The sequence below is a fragment of the Dacryopinax primogenitus genome (genome assembly GCF_000292625.1).
Source record: "Dacryopinax primogenitus strain DJM-731 SS1 chromosome Unknown DACRYscaffold_1, whole genome shotgun sequence".
Taxonomy (NCBI): Eukaryota; Fungi; Basidiomycota; class Dacrymycetes; order Dacrymycetales; family Dacrymycetaceae; genus Dacryopinax; species Dacryopinax primogenitus.
In genome coordinates, this window is record NW_024467198.1 from 1,093,561 (window position 1) to 1,109,901 (window position 16,341).

The following is a 16,341-nucleotide window of genomic DNA, read 5'->3' on the forward strand; positions in this document are numbered from 1 at the left end:
TCGTTCATGGCTACCTTTGATGCAGATTGTATCCATTCGCTTTCACCTTACGGAGTCTCGGGTGAAGTTAATTCAGAGCCCGCTAGCGCCACATAGAGCGGCGGGATATGAACGAGGGCTTCCGAGGTTGCCGCGGATCCGTAACTCCCTTCAATCTAGAGAAACTCATCACGGCAGGAATACCGCAACCCTAGCCACAACTCTTCTCAAAAAGGCTATATATCCCCTCATGGAGGATATAAGAGGGAATGATGCGCTGGCGTTGACATGCGGAGTCCGCACAGTCTTGTGCCGTTCCCGCAATACAAAGCGAGATCAAGCTTAACGACACGACATGAAACGGAGGAATCGCGGTTTGATTTAGCCTCGTGGAGACTTCACTACTCCTCAACCTTCTAGAACTCTACCGTGGAGAACCGAAGCAGCCAGAGGAGAACCCTGTTCCATGTACTCGACCGCTGAAGATACGATAACGCCGTAGGTTTCCGCAACAACAGTCAAAACATGGCAATAGCTTCGCATTCCCAGTTGTATGCGGGGACAAGAGCCTGCAAAGCAAGTCATATCTCTATTCGTGTCGAAGAGAAAGAATGCAGAAGGGGATGACAGTATGGGAGATGCTCGGGTGCATACGGAAACGTGGTGGGCTGATTCAGGCAAGCACATCTTCCTATGACTTCGCGAACGACCCCTGACTTTTGCCGCTCGTTGTGGCTCTTGAAAGTACTCCCCCCAAGAATACTCAACTCGCCGGGATTACATCAGGTTGGCAGTGTGCTCCCTTGCACTGGATCTTGCCTTCGGGGACTTGGCATTCGATCAGACGGTCATCTGTTACCTTTTCTCGGCGAGAGCGAAATGCTGGGCTTCAGACCGGCAGTATGCAATCATGAGATGGTGTGTCAAGCACATGGATTATATGCGAGGCACACGAGGCCCCTGCCAAAACTGAACACCTCAATCTACAGTATCAGAAGGGGGTTTTCCTCGGAGGAGTACTGCTGTTGCGCAAGTACTAAAGACGGCAAGCTCTGCATCGGTCCGTTTTCTTAGATGGGTGAAGATCAAGGACAAATGCGATGTGCTAGTCGAGGAATGAGTACAACAATTATATATGCAGTGACTATTAGCTGAACAACCTTGTCATACAAGCAGCCAGACAAAGTTATGTGATGGCGCCTCAAAACACACCGAGCCCCATGCCGTCTACAACTTTGGTAATGCGCTCTTCCATCCACGGTGCGATCGCAAACAAGTCTTGGACTGTGAACGCCGCCCACTTGGTCTGCCCGACCAGATCCAGGTCCTCCCCTACTTCTGCGTGGTCTGGATGCACCAGCTGTGCGACGATCCTAGGGACATAGCGATGAGCATCTAGTCCGAATAAATTGCAGCACGAGGGCCTACATCATGGGTCCCGCCCATAGCTTCCCGCCTTCGTCCAATTCTAGTAGTGTCCCCTTGCTTCTCCATCTATTGTCGCCTCCGCCCGGTGTGTAGTTTGGATAATTACGATGTGCGCTGATAGGAGTCGGGTATCTGAGTGGCGGGTAAGTCAGCTCACCGACCGGAGGCGCCAAAGAGGAGGATATAGGGTCATCAGTGGTTGTATGAGTACGAGATGAGGAAGGGCCGGCAGACTCTGCCTGGAGCGGCGATGACGTTGATGCGGAGAACGAGTGTGTGTGGCCATTAGTATGACGAGGCGGTGGGGGTTGTGAGCGCGTATGCTCGGGCTGATGCGACGCTGAACGGCCAAGAACAGGGCCAGCACTCTGCGGAGAGGCCGGTCCAGCATCTGCTTGCCCAACACCAAATATGCCAGCGCCTAGAGACACGGTCAGGCGGCGGAGGATGCCAGTCCCCGGCTCGTTAGACATAGTTCTTCTTCTATACCGCCCATTCGGTGGCTCATCGTCGGTCGATCCGCTTGAGCGGGCACGAGATAGTGGTATACCGACATTCTGCATCAGCAGGGGAGTATAAGGATTTCGGAGGCTTTGAGGGGTGAATGCGACTTGAAGAGACCGTTGGCTGGCGATAGACAATGGCATTGATGCCAGAGTGTCAGAAGCTTCTGTTCCATCAGATATGGTTTCTGAGTCATCAATCCATGATTGGACTCCGGGAGGATGGAGCAACTGTCGTGCATTGCTATTTACAAAGAGCGAGCTTGCATGGTGTAGTACACCGAGGGCGATGACGCGTATATCGAGAAACTGAACAATAAGGCGCACTTGCGTCTCGAGGTGCATCAGGTTGGCTTGCAGTTTGAACTCGTCGAAAACAGCCAAGGGGTTGAACGTTCTTGCGTACGCTTCGCAGAGGTTGGCACTTCCTGGGTGCGAGTTAGAAGACAAAGCAGACCTCCGAAAGGAAAGCATACCGTTACGGTTTAGGAGTACATATCGACACCATGACTCATCTGCCGTACAGCTAGTATTTAAACGGTGCCATAACCTCATCGCCGTCCTTTGCACAGTAAGTCACGCGCTCCGTATTGAGCCGTATTACTCACCTCTTAAACGCCTCCTGCCAGCTGCCCTCCTTCTTCCACCTCCTCATTCCCGGCAGCCAGCGCCTATTGAATGCCTCTTCCCACATCTTCTCTGTTAGCGAGGGCATTGTCGCGCTCAGCAGGATCCATTCTAATCGTGCAAGGGCAAGGATCTCGATCCAATTCCTGCGGGGCACGATCTGCCTCGCTCCTAGCAGGGCGAACTCAGCAGGGTATGGGTCGGACGAGAGGAGCACACGTCGGATGGGTTGGCGCCAAGGGTTGAGCAGCGGGGAGGCAACCACCGAGCGGAAGAGGGTGGAGACGGACGAAGCGGCGAGGAGCGAGGCAAGGTCGAGTTCGGAGAGAATTGAGGCAAATAGCTCGACAGGAAGGAGGTCGAGTGGGCATAGGGGACGCGCGAGAGCTGTCATTGCCGACTCAGCGCAAGCAAAGAGGAATATGGTGGCCCAGAGCAGGAAGGCAGCAGATTAGTTGTACAAGTAATGGAAGATTAGCAGAGATGTTGCATGCGTGGAGAAGGACTCAGGGACAGGAGTATGATAACCGGCAAACCTCAGTCATCCCTTCCATCAAATCCAACAATTGACTTTCCGCCCATTGCCATACTAGGCGCGAACCTCCGATCATTGCGACAGTGGCGTGGCGCTAGGAACTGGGCGCTCTGAAAAATAGTATAATATTCGATTAACCTAACGTCCCCTACGTATGTACAAGAGCAGGATTTTCACCCAATTGAACTAGGCAAACGCCTGGACTCCAGTAATCGCCTTGCCCAGGATGAGTGCATGAATATCATGCGTGCCTTCGTAGGTGTTGGCAACATGCAGGTTCGCAACATGGCGGCCGATGTGATACCTATCCGAAACATCAGCTCGCGTCCCAGCTCTGCAAATAAGATCAACGAACTCGTCGCTGACAGAGTTGCCACCAAAAATCTCCATCAGCTTCCTGCTTCCCTCCACCGCCTTGCCGCAATTGTTCCGCTTCACCAAACTGATCATTTCAGGACACCACTGGCCTTGATCCTTCAGCCTCCCCACCTGGTAGCTCGCTAGCAGGCCAAGTGTGGCTTCTGTATGCGCGTCTGCAAGCTTCTTCTGTACGAGCTGGAACGCAGCAAGCGGCTTGTTGAACTGATGTCTCTCGAGTGCGTACGAGCGAGCGCGGGCAATGCAATCCTCCAAAGCTCCCATGACCCCCCATGAGATACCATATCGTGCGCTGTTCAGGCAGGAGAAGGGGCCCTTGAGACCTGTCACGTTGGGCAGGAGATTGGCGGCGGGCACCTGCACATTCTCCATGAAAATAGAACCAGTAATCGAAGCACGCAACATCAGCTTGTTCTTGATGGCTGGGGCCGAGAGTCCTTCCATCCCCTGTCACAGCACAAAATTAGTGGTGTTTCGAACTAGGCGCGGCCAACGCACCTTCTCTAGGATGAACCCTCTGATGAGGTTGTCCCACTTGCATTTCGCCCAAATGATGAAAATGTCCGCATATGGGGCATTTGAAATCCACGTCTTGGCACCATTGATCACGTAACCTCCTCCAGGTGCCTCAGAAGCGACTGTGTCCATGCTCGCCGGATCCGAGCCGTGGTTTGGCTCGGTCAATCCAAAGCAACCGATCAGCTCCCCTTTGGCCAGACCAGGGAGATATTTTTCCTTCTGTTCCTCTGTACCGAACTCAAAGATCGGATGCATGGTCAAGCTGCTCTGAACAGACATCGTACTCCTGTGCCCGGAGTCGACACGTTCCACCTCGCGTGCGATGAGACCGTACGCGACGTTGGATACGCCCGCGCACCCATAGCCTTCGATCGTTGCACCCAACAGGCCGAGCTCGCCCATCTCCTTGAGAATAGCAGGCTCGAACTCTTCTGTGCGGTAGGCTTCCAGGACACGCGGTTGCAGCTTCTCTTGACAATAGCTGCGCGCCATGTCACGGATTGCGCGTTCTTCTTCCGTGAGCAAGGAGTCAAGATTCAGGGGGTCCTCCCAATCGTACTTGACGAACTCTATACACGTTATCAATACAAAAGAGCAGTGCGAAATAGGTGTGCTCACTGGACATAGAGGCCATTCCCCTCTTTATCGGCACCGCGCTTTTCCATACCGCCGTCCTGACATTCGACCTCAGAGCATTAGTTAGGAATGCCATGATGGGTGATGGGTGCGGATTGGGGTCGCTTGGTGCTGTTGCCAAGCACCTCACAGACCCTCTCTCGCGTATATATACCCCGCGCTGCCGAGCAGGACGTTCGGACCCGACGGACAACGTCGAGTTGTGCTTCGAGTCGGCGTTGAAGAGTTCCGGTCCGTCACGGGCACCTTATTACCCCGCCGGTTGCCGGGTGAGGGGTGATCGGGGATGATCGACGGATTTGCGGAGTATGATCGAAAACTGATTGATATTGGAGTGGCGGTGCAAATTAGTTCGTGACTTTTCGAGGACGTGCCGTGGGTTGCGCGCGTCCTCTGTCCGCAGACCGCATACATCGTCCTTTCTCTCGATCCACTTTCCATCTCTCTCTCAAGCAACGCATTGGGCGCATATATTTGCTTTTTTCTGCTATTTACCTATGAGTCGACGCCGCTGGGTCACCGTCGCTCTCACAACTGCCGCTGTTGCAGGCACTGGCTACTACGGATATTCCCAGTGGATCTCCCGGTCACGTTCTGAGCCCTCATCTTCCAGCAACGACATGTTTCGCGCTTGGGTGCGTATTGACAGCAAAACGAGAGAATTCCGCTCGTTCCCTTTGCTCCCTCATTCAGCGGTTCATGAACTGCTCAATGCCCACGTTCGCTCTTCTTCCCTGGTCCTCCGTGGCGGCAAGAAATGGTCGTGGAACGTTGCTCAAGTCTCATCCAACGAACCCTGCGAAGATGGACACGCTGAGATGATCATCTCTCGAGATGAACCATCGGCCAAGGAAACTGGAAAGGACAAGGGCGAGATGCTCTATTTCGCGGTGATGGACGGGCATGCAGGGCCGTGGACGTCTGAACTCCTGCAGAAGACCCTCATCCCTACCGTGGCACTCGAGATGGATGCGCTGATGAAAGGTCTTCCATCACCTCTCCTCCCGCCAAAATCCACCTTCCTCAACATCTCCCCTCTACTTCCCTCCTTTCTTCGGACAGACGGCACCGCTCAACCAGCACTCGTAGAGCAAGCCCTCCGACGCGCATACACTCAACTCGACCGCACCATCGTTTCCTCCGCGCTTGCTTTACTCGACTTGCCCAAGGATAAGCGGCCAGCTGTTGTCGCCCCATTCCTGCGTCCTGGGCTCTCCGGATCGTGTGCGCTCCTTAGTGTGCTAGACACCCAGCACGAGGAAGTACATCTGGCCCTCGTGGGGGACTGTAGGGCTGTAGCGGGATACTGGGACGAAGGCGGCAAACGATGGGTCTGCGAGGTTCTCACTGAAGACCAGACGGCAAAGGCGGTCAAAGAAGTGGAACGGCTCAAGAAGGAACATCCCGGAGAGGAAGAGATGGTCGCGCGGAACGGGCGTGTTCTTGGTGGGTTGGAGCCAAGCAGGGCGTTTGGAGACGCCAGATATAAGGTATGACTATATTTGATCATCACCACTATTGCAAGTCTGACGATGAGCAGTGGACTAAAGACCAACAAGATCGAATCAACCGCGAGCTCATTTCGCCGCCAGACGTACTTCGTACCCCTCCTGCCTTCCAGACTCCGCCATACGTGACTGCCGATCCAGTCGTCACACACCGTCCCTTCCGCATACCCCTTACCACTACGGGCGGTAACCCATCTGTTCAAGACAAGATCCCGACCGCACAACTGCGATTCCTAATTCTGGCCACCGATGGCCTGTGGGATGCCCTGAGCCCAATGGAGGCGGTGACGATAGCCTCCACACACCTTTCGCAGACACACGCCGGTACCTTCCCACAGAGCACCAGTCCGCCTATCCAGGGTGCCGCTGGTGTGGACGGGAAAGGACCTGGGATGCATGAGCCGGATAAGTCGGCTGAGACGTGGGTGTATGACCAGCGGGACACGCCAGCGGTATGCTTGATTCGAAATGCCCTAGGTAGCACGCCGGATCAGGTCCGTAGGATGCTCAGCCTGAGGGCCCCGTATTCGCGCAGGGAGCGGGACGATATGACAGTCAGCGTGATTTGGTGGGAAGAAGGAAAGGACGAGGAAGTGGCGAAAGCAAAGTTGTAGCCTGTAGTGCCCCTATTGTGTGAGAATGTCGTGTCTCGCGCAGCTTGTATTGGAGATCTACGCCCGAATCTACATCATTGTGTTGCTATTTTACAAAAAGACGCCCTCTACACCGCACACATCCTGAAAAGAAAAAAAAAAAGACGAATCTACTAGTTCGACAGGGTACTCGGCGATGAACCCTTGTACTGTTATTGGTCAATCACAAGCGCTTGACCTCTTATTATGCCCGTTGAGGGAAGATATGCTGCGGTTGTGGGAACGCACGTTGCGGATAGTCTCTGATAGGTGTCCGTTGACGATTGACAGAGAAGGCCGGCTCTTCACCCGCGAAGCCCTCCGCAGAACGAGCACGCTTGAAAGGTGAACCAGAATTGGGGACATCAGACATCCGTTTGCCGTTGCCATTGAGTTCGTGGCCTGCGTCCCGTTTGTTGTTTGGCCGTATTTGTTCTCTCGTCTTCAGACTGTTGGAAACACCCATGCCACCAATTTTCGCGGATGCAGGCGACCTCGTAACAGTCTTCATTGCCTTGGAAGGTACAGGATCTCCGCCAAGCGACAAACGTCCGGTCTGCCGACGTTTCACAGGGGAACCAATGTCGTCGTCATCAGACGTTCTCTTGCCATTGGCGTTGGCTTCCACATCCAGCCGCCGCTTGTTCGGCTGCATTTGCTCCCTGATCTTCAGTGGCCTGGAGGTAGCGCCATCGGCAGCTTTCACGGATCCCGTTACCTTGAGGCCGGTGATTGTGGAGTTTCCCAGCGATCGCGAGCCCATCATATTCACCCACGACTTCCTAGGACCAGGTCCTTGTGGAAGGGACACGTTCACCTTGACATTCCGCAAAAGGCTTGGTGATTTGCCTATGGGACTTGAGGGATAGCGACCGTCTAGGCGAGGACGCTTGAATCGGCCATCACGAAGATCGTCTTCGTCATCATTCTCATAAATAGCAAAGCGCTTTCCAGTCCTACTGACAATGTTCCAGATACGAGAGACACGAGCCTCCGCACGTGCTCTGACACTGGCACTATTTTGAGGGACTTCGATCTTCAATGGGGATTCCGGATAAGTGGGCGCTTCATCTTCCCGAATGTAAAACAGCATATATGCGTCCCGCTGGTCGGTCGCTTTATTGATCCCTCGGACGTACTCATCATTGCAGGCGGTCCAGACTGGTTTATCATATCGCAAGGTCTGAACAGCTGCGAAATAGTGACCTTCCTGTGTTGTGTTGCTGTCATGGATAATGACTGAGGCAAGGCGGTACCACACCGGAGCGATTAGCTTCGAGGACCCGTCTTCGACCATGTATGGAGCAAGATCCAATTTCGGTGGGTAGGACACGTGATGTTCGAACTTGTCACCGGGCTCACTCCCTACTGCGAATCTTTTCAGGTATAAGGTGAGAACTTGGGGTGCCTCAAGGATCTTGAACGTTTTGACGGCGCTTCTTTTTGCATTGCAGCTGATGACGCTCAGTATGGTAAAAGCGGTATGACTGAAATGAAACTAACTTTTCGCAATGGTAGGCATTATCATCCTCGAAAGTTTCGGGTTTGCTGAATTGGTCATTCAGAGATGTGAAGATGCTCTTGAATCTCGTCATTCCAGCCATATCGGCTATATCAAGCGGCAGATCCCTCTGTTTGTCGACTTTATCACTGCACTTCATACAATGTTTGCACTGGATACGCTGGCGCGTCTTGAACCCAAATATACGATCAACGAAAGTTGGTGTTTTACTCTCGGCCGTAGGATTGTCTGAAACTGCTTGGTCGAGTTTGTCGATGAACTGAGAATAGAACTCGTGTGCATCCTGTTGTTCGTATACCTCTCTGAGCCGCTTCAGTTTCATGATGAGATCCATATAGCCGAAAACCTCAGATGCTGTTGTGTTGTACTTGGTTACATCTGCGGCTAGATCTCTGACGCGACCGGCCGTATGGAATCTCTTGATGAGATTGACTGCGGAACAGAATATGCAGTATGGTGTCTCTTCTTTGGGAGCTGTGACCTTGATTCTGTTGTGCAGACAGCAGTCAGAATCGGGTTCGGCGAGGAGAGCCTGGGCGAAGGGCGGGCACCAGAAGAGAGTCTGGAGGACGGAATTCATGTAGCAGCAATTTTCTCCATTCGAGAGACCACAAGCCGGTGGAGGGTACTTTTCCCAGCCCATCTTCAAACCACGTGAATTGATATCCCAGGTCTGGCATGGAGACGTCTCCGCCTAGCCGATCGTGTTCATGACAATTTCTCTCCTCAATACAAGGAGCAAGCCCACCTTGACAACGTCATACTGGCGCAGCATTGTTTTGTCTGCAGTCACAGGTAGATCTTGCCTGGCCGTTGGCACCTTGTCGACAGGGTCACGAACATCGGTATTGTTCTTCACTGAAGTGACATCAATCCCCAACCCCGGTTTGGGCTAGCCAGTGCATTAGAACTAATTAGACTGCATCGCTACAAAACGTACCTCGGGGATATCCGAGGGCGCGCTGCGCTTGACCGCGAACTCTTCGCCTACCCGTACGGTCACATCCCCCTTGGACGCCGCGTCCTTCGAAGTGATCATGGATTTGGTGGAAGGATGTTGCGCCTGACTCGCCAACGTTAGCCGTTTCCTGACACTGAATGGGGGGTGCTCACAATGAGTGCTTCATCAGTGTGGGTATGGCCTATCCTGTCGGCAGGGGGTGGTAGGTTGCACGCGACGAGTTTTTCAGTCAAATTTGTGGACTTTGCTTCTTTCTCATAGAGAACGAAGCGTATAGGGGGGTTTTCCTTCAGAACATCGCCCATCCTTTTGAACTCCTTAAGATGACTAGACAGCGGAGTGGAGGGAAGAACAACGCTGTCCATAGAGGCATCCAACGCCAGAGCGGCTTTATAGGGGAGGAACGAGGAATGAGGCAACGAATCATAGCAACAAAAGAACCCCACCATTTGTTTCCGCCCACGTGCAGCTTTCCAAAAATAATTACGTAACTCGAGGGTTTTGACAGGCCGATTTGTTCGCACATCTGGTGTTCTGCAGCTTTCACGAGCACCCACTGGGAGTCCATTGCGTATATACAGTATCAGTCCTATTGAGCCCCCGATCCCTATCCAGAACCTTATCCAGTGTGTGTAAATGTGCAAGTGCTGGCAGGCGCACAACACATTTCCTGGCTTTGGGAGGACTTCTCTGGGTGGTAAATTGCTATTAGGACGAGTGAGACATCAAGACTAAGCCTCCTATCGCTTTTTCCGTCTCGCCTCATTTGGATTTCTCCTCCCATGACCTACGGCCGGCATTCCACCACCACGTTTCCTTCCCGCTTCACCCAACAATAGCCCAGGAATCCAGTCGGGGTCATCCCAAGTTCCTTGACCTCTCGGCCGCTCACCCTTCGCAGCAGCTGCCATAGCCCTCTCCATTGCTCGCTCCTCTTTCGCTTGCCTCCCCTTTTCCTTGTGGAGGGCCCTCTGATACTCTATCTGATCCTCGCGTAATATCAGACCCGATCCACCGGTGCCGCCGCCCTTCGCTTGCCCAAGTTTTGGTAAGGGAATGGAATAGATCGTGCCACGTGTACGGTACTGAAAGTTCGGCTTGAGATGTACTCGGAAGATAGGCTCTTGGTTCGGTGAGCCAGGTGATGGCGCTTCCGTAGATACGGATGTACGCAGCAGCGTAGGGTTGCCGCAGGATGGACAGAACTTCTTGGTGGGATCCTTGCATATCCTGTTAAGTCATGAGCACGCCGTTCCCGCGTATTGGAAGAGCGAGGACGTACTTGAAACAAGCATGGCATCTCAACACCCAGCTTTTCACCTTGGTGATCCGCTTTCCTTCCATAGTCACTAGATTGAGGTGCATATGCATAAGAACGTTCTGCACGGCATAATCTGCTGTCATGCAGGCGACTATCATCGGTCGATTGTCCGCCTTCGTACCAGATGCGTTAGGCTCGCGCGCCCGGGACTTGTAGCTATCAACGTTGGAGGGTGTGATCCATTCGCCTTCCCCGTCGTCTGATGGTGGATCGTCCACATCGACAACAGTCGGCGCTGGAGCGTCGTCGGAAGGTAGGGGGTCTGATGACTCGGGCTTTGTCCGACGACTCGTTTCCCCCTCGATATGAAGGTTCTCCATTTGGCCCTGGATATCCTCGGTGCCTTCCAAAGCATCATCGGTGTTCTCCTCGTCTTCTTCCTCCTCTTCAGAACTAGCTCCAGAATTCGCCTCGTCGGCATTTTGAGGTCCATCATCTTCCGCAAGTACACCGACATTCTCTGCGCCGTGCAGACCGCACTCATTGCTTAAAATCTGTGATTCAATCGCATTGTTTGTGGTTTCTTCGGTAGCCAACTCATGTGTGAGGGCAATCACGCCTACGTCAGCCTGCGAGAGGACGGCATAATCTCCAGTCTTCTTCGCTGTGATCGTCACTGAGTCCAGAATCAGCGCTATTCCCATCGCCCTATAAGGCACGCACCTTGTGACACGGAAAGTATATCTGGCTGTCGCACTTGAAGGTGCACGCCAGCTGTTAAGCTCAGATTCTGGAAGTGCTCCCTGGCACGAGGATCCTTTAGCTCTTCCACGATTTGTGGTGTGGTATAGTAGTTCTCCGCCAAGCCCCTGAGAGGGGTAAATGTGAGGAGCGGCCCCGCATCCAATACGAGGTGCTTGATCCGTGGTTTTGACGTGCTTGCGTTGGCTGGTGTAGTCATTGCACTAGGGTGGTGAGCATCGATATATCGCAGAGAATTTCACACGCCCAGTCATAAAAACCAGTGGCGGCGGAATTGTGGGAGATTTTCCGGTACGGAGCCGAAAGAAGCGAGGACCCTTCAAGTTACCTCACTTAAAACCGTCGGCCGAGCAACAGCTTGAGGTGCGGGGAAGGGCGAAAAGTGTTCACAGACGCAGCGTACACAGTGCTAACGCTTCTCTCCTTCTCTCTACTGTGTAATATGGCTATCAAGACGTGGGTCAGGTTTGTTACATCGAATACTATTCTCATACGCTGCCAGGTTCAAAATCGCTGTCCTGCCCGGCGACGGCGTTGGTACGAGGCTTCCCCTAGATTCGGCAATATGGGTCACCCGCTCACATTTGCACAGGTCCTGAGGTGATTGCGGAGGCGCTGAATGTGCTTCAAGTCGTTGCCGCCTCCAACAAGAGTGTCAAACTCGAATTGTCGACACATGACTTCGGCGGGTGTGCGATTGACAAGACCGGTCAGCCCCTACCGGACAGCACACTGGAGGCGTGCAAAGCGGCAGATGCCGTCCTACTCGGTAAGTGTCCTCCACGTCTCCACTTCCTTTAATTTCGTACGCTATCTTTTGGTGCTTCGATTTGGCCTCCGGTGTTTGCCTCCACTGGTCATCATGAATCCTCCTGATCATTCGCCATAGGCGCTGTCGGCGGTCCGAAGTGGGACAAGGGAGGGCCTCGTCCGGAACAGGGCCTGCTCGGCTTACGCAAAGCCCTCGGTCTTTATGCCAACATACGCCCCGCTAACTTTGCGTCCGACTCGCTGCTGTCATACAGCCCGTTAAGGGAGTCGGTTGCCCGTGGCACCGTGAGTGCTTCACATTGGACAGAGTGCATACACGCTGACCCTGCATTGTTGGGTAGGACATGATCATCATCCGCGAGCTCATTGGTGGGCTCTACTTCGGCCAGCGGCAAGAGACGAACGCCGAGGGTGTTGCCTATGACACAATGGTCTATTCGATTCCTGAGGTGGAACGGATTACGCATGTCGCGGCACAAGTTGCGCTCGCAAGTAATCCACCTCTGCCCATCCACTCAATCGACAAGGCGAACGTACTTGCCAGCTCCAGGCTGTGGCGCAAGACAGTCACGGAGACGCTGGCAAAGGACTACCCGCAGCTCAAACTGGACCATCATTTGGTAGACTCAGCGGCGATGCTTATGGTGAAAAACCCGCGTGCGCTCAATGGAGTCATCGTCACTGGGAACATGTTTGGTGACATGTACGTATCTTACTCCTATAACAGCCTCTAGGGTTGACATCATTATTTCAGTCTTTCGGATGAAGCTAGTGTCATCCCAGGCTCGCTCGGCCTCCTGCCCTCCGCCTCTCTTGCTGGTGCACCGGAGAAGGGAAAGGTGACAACCGGCCTGTACGAGCCCATCCATGGCTCCGCACCCGACATTGCTGGACAAGGCATTGCCAACCCCATTGGTACTATTCTCAGCGGGGCCATGCTTCTGCGGTACTCGCTCGGGCTGGAGAAGGAAGCCCAGGCCGTGGAGGACGCGGTGCGCAAGGTGCTGGACGCTGCGGACCTGGGAGGGTATGATGTGCGCACCAAGGACTTGGGTGGACCTGCTACTACGAAGGAGGTAGGAGCAAAGATCGTTGAGGTGCTCAAGACCTTGCTGTAAGCTATGGGTACAATGGAAGTAAATGGAAGTTACATGTGATTCTGAGACACCTGAAATGGAATAAACCAATACACCATCCATGTTTCCTACCTGCTAATCCAGTCCTGAGTGCGTGCCCACGCGCAGAGGTCTGCGGCACTTTGCAAGAGAATCCCACGTTGCGCTCGACGCGGCTTACCTACGGGCCGTGCGTGAGCTTGTACCACGCCCCGTAGGAGCTCCTCCGTTTCAGAAAGGCTGCTAAAGCATCTTATTTCTTGATTAACCCGCACATTGACTCTGCCCTGGGCGGGGCCTGGTTTCTTCAGGCCCTTGTGCTTCAAGAGCTTGAGAGCAAGATAGTGCAACCACTGCAGAAGATGAGCAATTATCTGAGCCATCGTTTGTCCGGCATACCATCAGATTGGTCATGGGGCGATAATCGGCCCAATTGTCACCATTGTGGCTTTGCATCATTCGATAGACTACATAGTAAGATCAGATCAAAATATTCGATGACATGGAAAACATGCTCCATACTGTCGTACTGGTAGTCACCTAATAGCAAAATAAGCGACTATAACCTTGGTGATGAGGAAAAGCGACTGACCTTCACCTTCGAAAACCTCTGGTTCGAAGGGTGTGAAGAACGGAGGCTCATCAACATTAGGCCCATCCATCCGAGAGAAGCCGAAATCGATTATCGTGACCGCCACCCCATGATCAGGCTCGTCCATACATCTTCCAGGTTTGGTCGCGGCATTCGTTACAGGTAGAACGAGTAACTGGCCCCAATGAAGATCTCGATGCTGAGAGTTTGCTTCAGATAGCACAAAGTGTGCGTGGATAGCGACGAACCTCAAATTGCAGGTATTGCTCTGCTCTCTCGAGCGATTTTGCTACTTGCCAGAACACAGAAGCTGCTTGTTGCCAGCCGGTCGATTTAGGGAATCGGTAATGTTCTAAATCTTCTCCACAATACGACATCTGGATGATGGCATACAGTTGATGCTCGTTGAAGCATCCTGAGAGCGTCAGTAAGTGAACAGATGCATTCCTGCGGTGCGCGAGCATACCAGGTCTAATGCTCTCAGATTCATTCACAGCATCCCAGCGATCCCATTCTGAAAGCAAAAAATGGGGATAGCTCCCTTGTACGACGTGCGCACTAGGTTAGGATCAGATTAAACCCTCAACAATTTTCCTGCAACTGATATGACAAACCCTAAGAGGGCGGAGAAGCCAGACCCGCCGGGCAGGCCGCCCAATCTTGACATGAACAGAATCTCTCGAAGGGCATCCTCCACAGGGGTTTCTGGTGGGCGATCTTCGGTTATGTGGCCAAATTCGACGTCAGCGAGTAATGGCACGATCTTGAGCACAATTTCGCCGACAGCGAAGACCTCGGAATAGGATGCTTCTCCAACTTTTCGGTAAGGCACGACTTCTTCATAATACTTGGAGGGCACAGTTCGGATGAATTGACCAAAATCCACGGCTTCCTCTTGGTGGCAAACGCTCAAAAGTTGTTGAACACCATTAGGCCGAACAGGAGGATTCTGTGATGCGGGCGTAGCAATGATCGAGATGCTGAAGGAAAGGTCGCTGAAGGACGTCAACAAATCATCGAAGGATGGAACCACCGCCCCAGACCCCCGCCACAGGAAGGGAGAGTCGCGTCGCTTTCCCGGAAAAGGGGAGAGCCCGGCTGATGACAACTTGTGGCCAAAGCGTAGCCGCTCGCGTGGAATCGGAGTAGTGTATACTGTGTGGCGGGGCGTGGATTTCTGTGATCCACTGAACGATCCGCTGTGGGGCGTCCCGGGTGGTGACGAAACATGTGATCGTTGTGGATACTGGCTTGTCGGAATCGAGTCCCCTCTACCACTAGAACTTGAAGCCTGATCAGGTCGGCATGCATTCCTGTCTGTTCCAGCTTGAGCACTGATTCCCCGAACAGCAGCCGTAGACGACGATGTGTCAGACACAGGGACTGTGGACAAGAACAATTAGTCCGACTAAATTGGACTCGCTTCATAGTAACTCACAATTCTTCCTGTGGTCTTTGATTGATGAGAATGAAGCCCCAATCACGGGGTGAACCTGTGAGGAAGATGCCGTCCCGATTGCCTTCGCAGTGGTATAGGTGGCCTCTTGACGTGAAGTCTTAGAAATCACGATACTCTGAGTGTCGAGTTGAGTTTTGGTCCTTTTTCGCGGTTTCCGCTTCAAGCCGGTCTTTTTCCTCGTTAGGGGTATTACTGAGGCTGGCATTTCATCGTCTCCATCGCTTCTGGACAAATCGATAGGCGCATCTTCGGTGCCAGCACTAAGAGAGCGGACATGAGCACAGTTAAGTTGATCCGTGATCTTTGGGCATTCCAGGTCCACAAAACGCGGTACATCATCCTTGGTCGCACTATTGTCGACTTCAACAAGATGAATCCTGTTGACATCCGCTTCCTTTAAGGGCGATGGCGGACGGGATATTCTTTTCGGTTTTGCGGGGTATTCAGAAGCTTGTGAGCGCCTGGAGCCTTTTGTTGGTGAAGGAGCGGTGCGGAGGCGTTTGTGGCCTGCAGCGGAGCGAGACGCGGAGGCAATAGGCTGGAGTGAGCTCGAGGTGCCGTGCCTGGCAGGTGTTACGAGATGTTCACTGCGCTTTTTCCTGTTCAAACCCGGTGGACGAGCAGCCAACTTTGTTTTAGGCAGTTTTTTGATCGAATCGCCGCTATCAGTGTCTCCATTGTTGTCACTAGGCAGCCTTGGAGACGAGCTTGCTTCCTGCATCAAACCGCTCGGCTCCGCTGTGTCGAACAATATTGTCACAGTCCGCCTGGGGCGTTTACCATAGGTCTTGAACGTCTTAGTCGCCATATTGTGACGGGCCGATTAGTGTATAGATGTGAAGGTCATAGGACACCCAGCAAATGCAAAAAATCAGGTGGAGTCGTGCACAATATCGCCGTTGTAGACAGATCCAGAGGTCGACGCGTCTTGTGATGACGCGCGTATTCAAACCAGCACGTTCAATCGACACTGCCACCACGTGACTGTGACGAAGTTGATCCGCTCACCTTCCGAATCCAGTTGAGAATGTCTTAATTAGATACGATCACCGCTCGAACCTCAGACGCAATATCATGTTCCAGAAAGACTGGGCATTTTGAAAGGCTTGGCATGTTGTAGTTGAATACGGCATGGATCTGCGGGATCGGGTCC

The 16,341-nt window shown here is 53.1% G+C and overlaps 8 protein-coding genes across 8 annotated transcripts; 3 read left to right on the forward strand and 5 right to left on the reverse strand.

Annotated features, from left to right (window-relative positions):
* Nucleotides 1–590: 590 nt before the first annotated feature.
* On the forward strand, nucleotides 591–952 carry DACRYDRAFT_86074 (uncharacterized protein; the record flags this gene model as incomplete). The annotated part of the gene is made up of 2 exons (XM_040776759.1): nucleotides 591–656; nucleotides 725–952. The coding sequence occupies 2 exons, from the start codon at nucleotides 591–593 to the stop codon at nucleotides 950–952; spliced, it is 294 nt and encodes a 97-aa protein (XP_040633214.1).
* A 228-nt stretch (nucleotides 953–1,180) lies between these two features.
* Nucleotides 1,181–2,931, reverse strand: DACRYDRAFT_103266 (uncharacterized protein; the record flags this gene model as incomplete). The annotated part of the gene is made up of 4 exons (XM_040767734.1): nucleotides 1,181–1,352; nucleotides 1,408–2,338; nucleotides 2,387–2,472; nucleotides 2,519–2,931. 4 exons carry the CDS (start codon nucleotides 2,929–2,931, stop codon nucleotides 1,181–1,183), a joined length of 1,602 nt encoding a protein of 533 aa, XP_040633215.1.
* Nucleotides 2,932–3,258: 327 nt separating this feature from the next.
* DACRYDRAFT_92373 (acyl-CoA dehydrogenase domain-containing protein) lies at nucleotides 3,259–4,710 on the reverse strand (the record flags this gene model as incomplete). Its single annotated transcript, XM_040777066.1, has 4 exons — nucleotides 4,588–4,710; nucleotides 3,949–4,538; nucleotides 3,428–3,897; nucleotides 3,259–3,376 (listed from the first exon to the last, which is right to left on the reverse strand). The coding sequence occupies exons 1-4, from the start codon at nucleotides 4,679–4,681 to the stop codon at nucleotides 3,259–3,261; spliced, it is 1,272 nt and encodes a 423-aa protein (XP_040633216.1). The 5' UTR covers nucleotides 4,682–4,710.
* Nucleotides 4,711–5,225: 515 nt separating this feature from the next.
* DACRYDRAFT_44563 (protein serine/threonine phosphatase 2C) lies at nucleotides 5,226–6,727 on the forward strand (the record flags this gene model as incomplete). Its single annotated transcript, XM_040774588.1, has 2 exons — nucleotides 5,226–6,095; nucleotides 6,146–6,727. The coding sequence occupies 2 exons, from the start codon at nucleotides 5,226–5,228 to the stop codon at nucleotides 6,725–6,727; spliced, it is 1,452 nt and encodes a 483-aa protein (XP_040633217.1).
* A 223-nt stretch (nucleotides 6,728–6,950) lies between these two features.
* On the reverse strand, nucleotides 6,951–9,593 carry DACRYDRAFT_103269 (cysteine proteinase; the record flags this gene model as incomplete). Its single annotated transcript, XM_040767735.1, has 5 exons — nucleotides 6,951–8,199; nucleotides 8,249–8,961; nucleotides 9,016–9,159; nucleotides 9,208–9,330; nucleotides 9,381–9,593. The coding sequence occupies 5 exons, from the start codon at nucleotides 9,591–9,593 to the stop codon at nucleotides 6,951–6,953; spliced, it is 2,442 nt and encodes an 813-aa protein (XP_040633218.1).
* A 375-nt stretch (nucleotides 9,594–9,968) lies between these two features.
* DACRYDRAFT_113046 (uncharacterized protein) lies at nucleotides 9,969–11,450 on the reverse strand (the record flags this gene model as incomplete). The annotated part of the gene is made up of 3 exons (XM_040769550.1): nucleotides 9,969–10,458; nucleotides 10,511–11,165; nucleotides 11,213–11,450. 3 exons carry the CDS (start codon nucleotides 11,448–11,450, stop codon nucleotides 9,969–9,971), a joined length of 1,383 nt encoding a protein of 460 aa, XP_040633219.1.
* Nucleotides 11,451–11,614: 164 nt separating this feature from the next.
* DACRYDRAFT_19528 (3-isopropylmalate dehydrogenase) lies at nucleotides 11,615–13,490 on the forward strand. Its single transcript, XM_040771553.1, has 6 exons — nucleotides 11,615–11,707; nucleotides 11,754–11,788; nucleotides 11,844–12,020; nucleotides 12,141–12,307; nucleotides 12,364–12,725; nucleotides 12,777–13,490. Exons 1-6 carry the CDS (start codon nucleotides 11,694–11,696, stop codon nucleotides 13,138–13,140), a joined length of 1,119 nt encoding a protein of 372 aa, XP_040633220.1. The 5' UTR covers nucleotides 11,615–11,693; the 3' UTR covers nucleotides 13,141–13,490.
* On the reverse strand, nucleotides 13,402–15,996 carry DACRYDRAFT_13022 (uncharacterized protein; the record flags this gene model as incomplete). The annotated part of the gene is made up of 6 exons (XM_040770958.1): nucleotides 13,402–13,604; nucleotides 13,730–13,928; nucleotides 13,978–14,144; nucleotides 14,196–14,287; nucleotides 14,344–15,112; nucleotides 15,168–15,996. The coding sequence occupies 6 exons, from the start codon at nucleotides 15,994–15,996 to the stop codon at nucleotides 13,402–13,404; spliced, it is 2,259 nt and encodes a 752-aa protein (XP_040633221.1).
* Nucleotides 15,997–16,341: the final 345 nt, after the last annotated feature.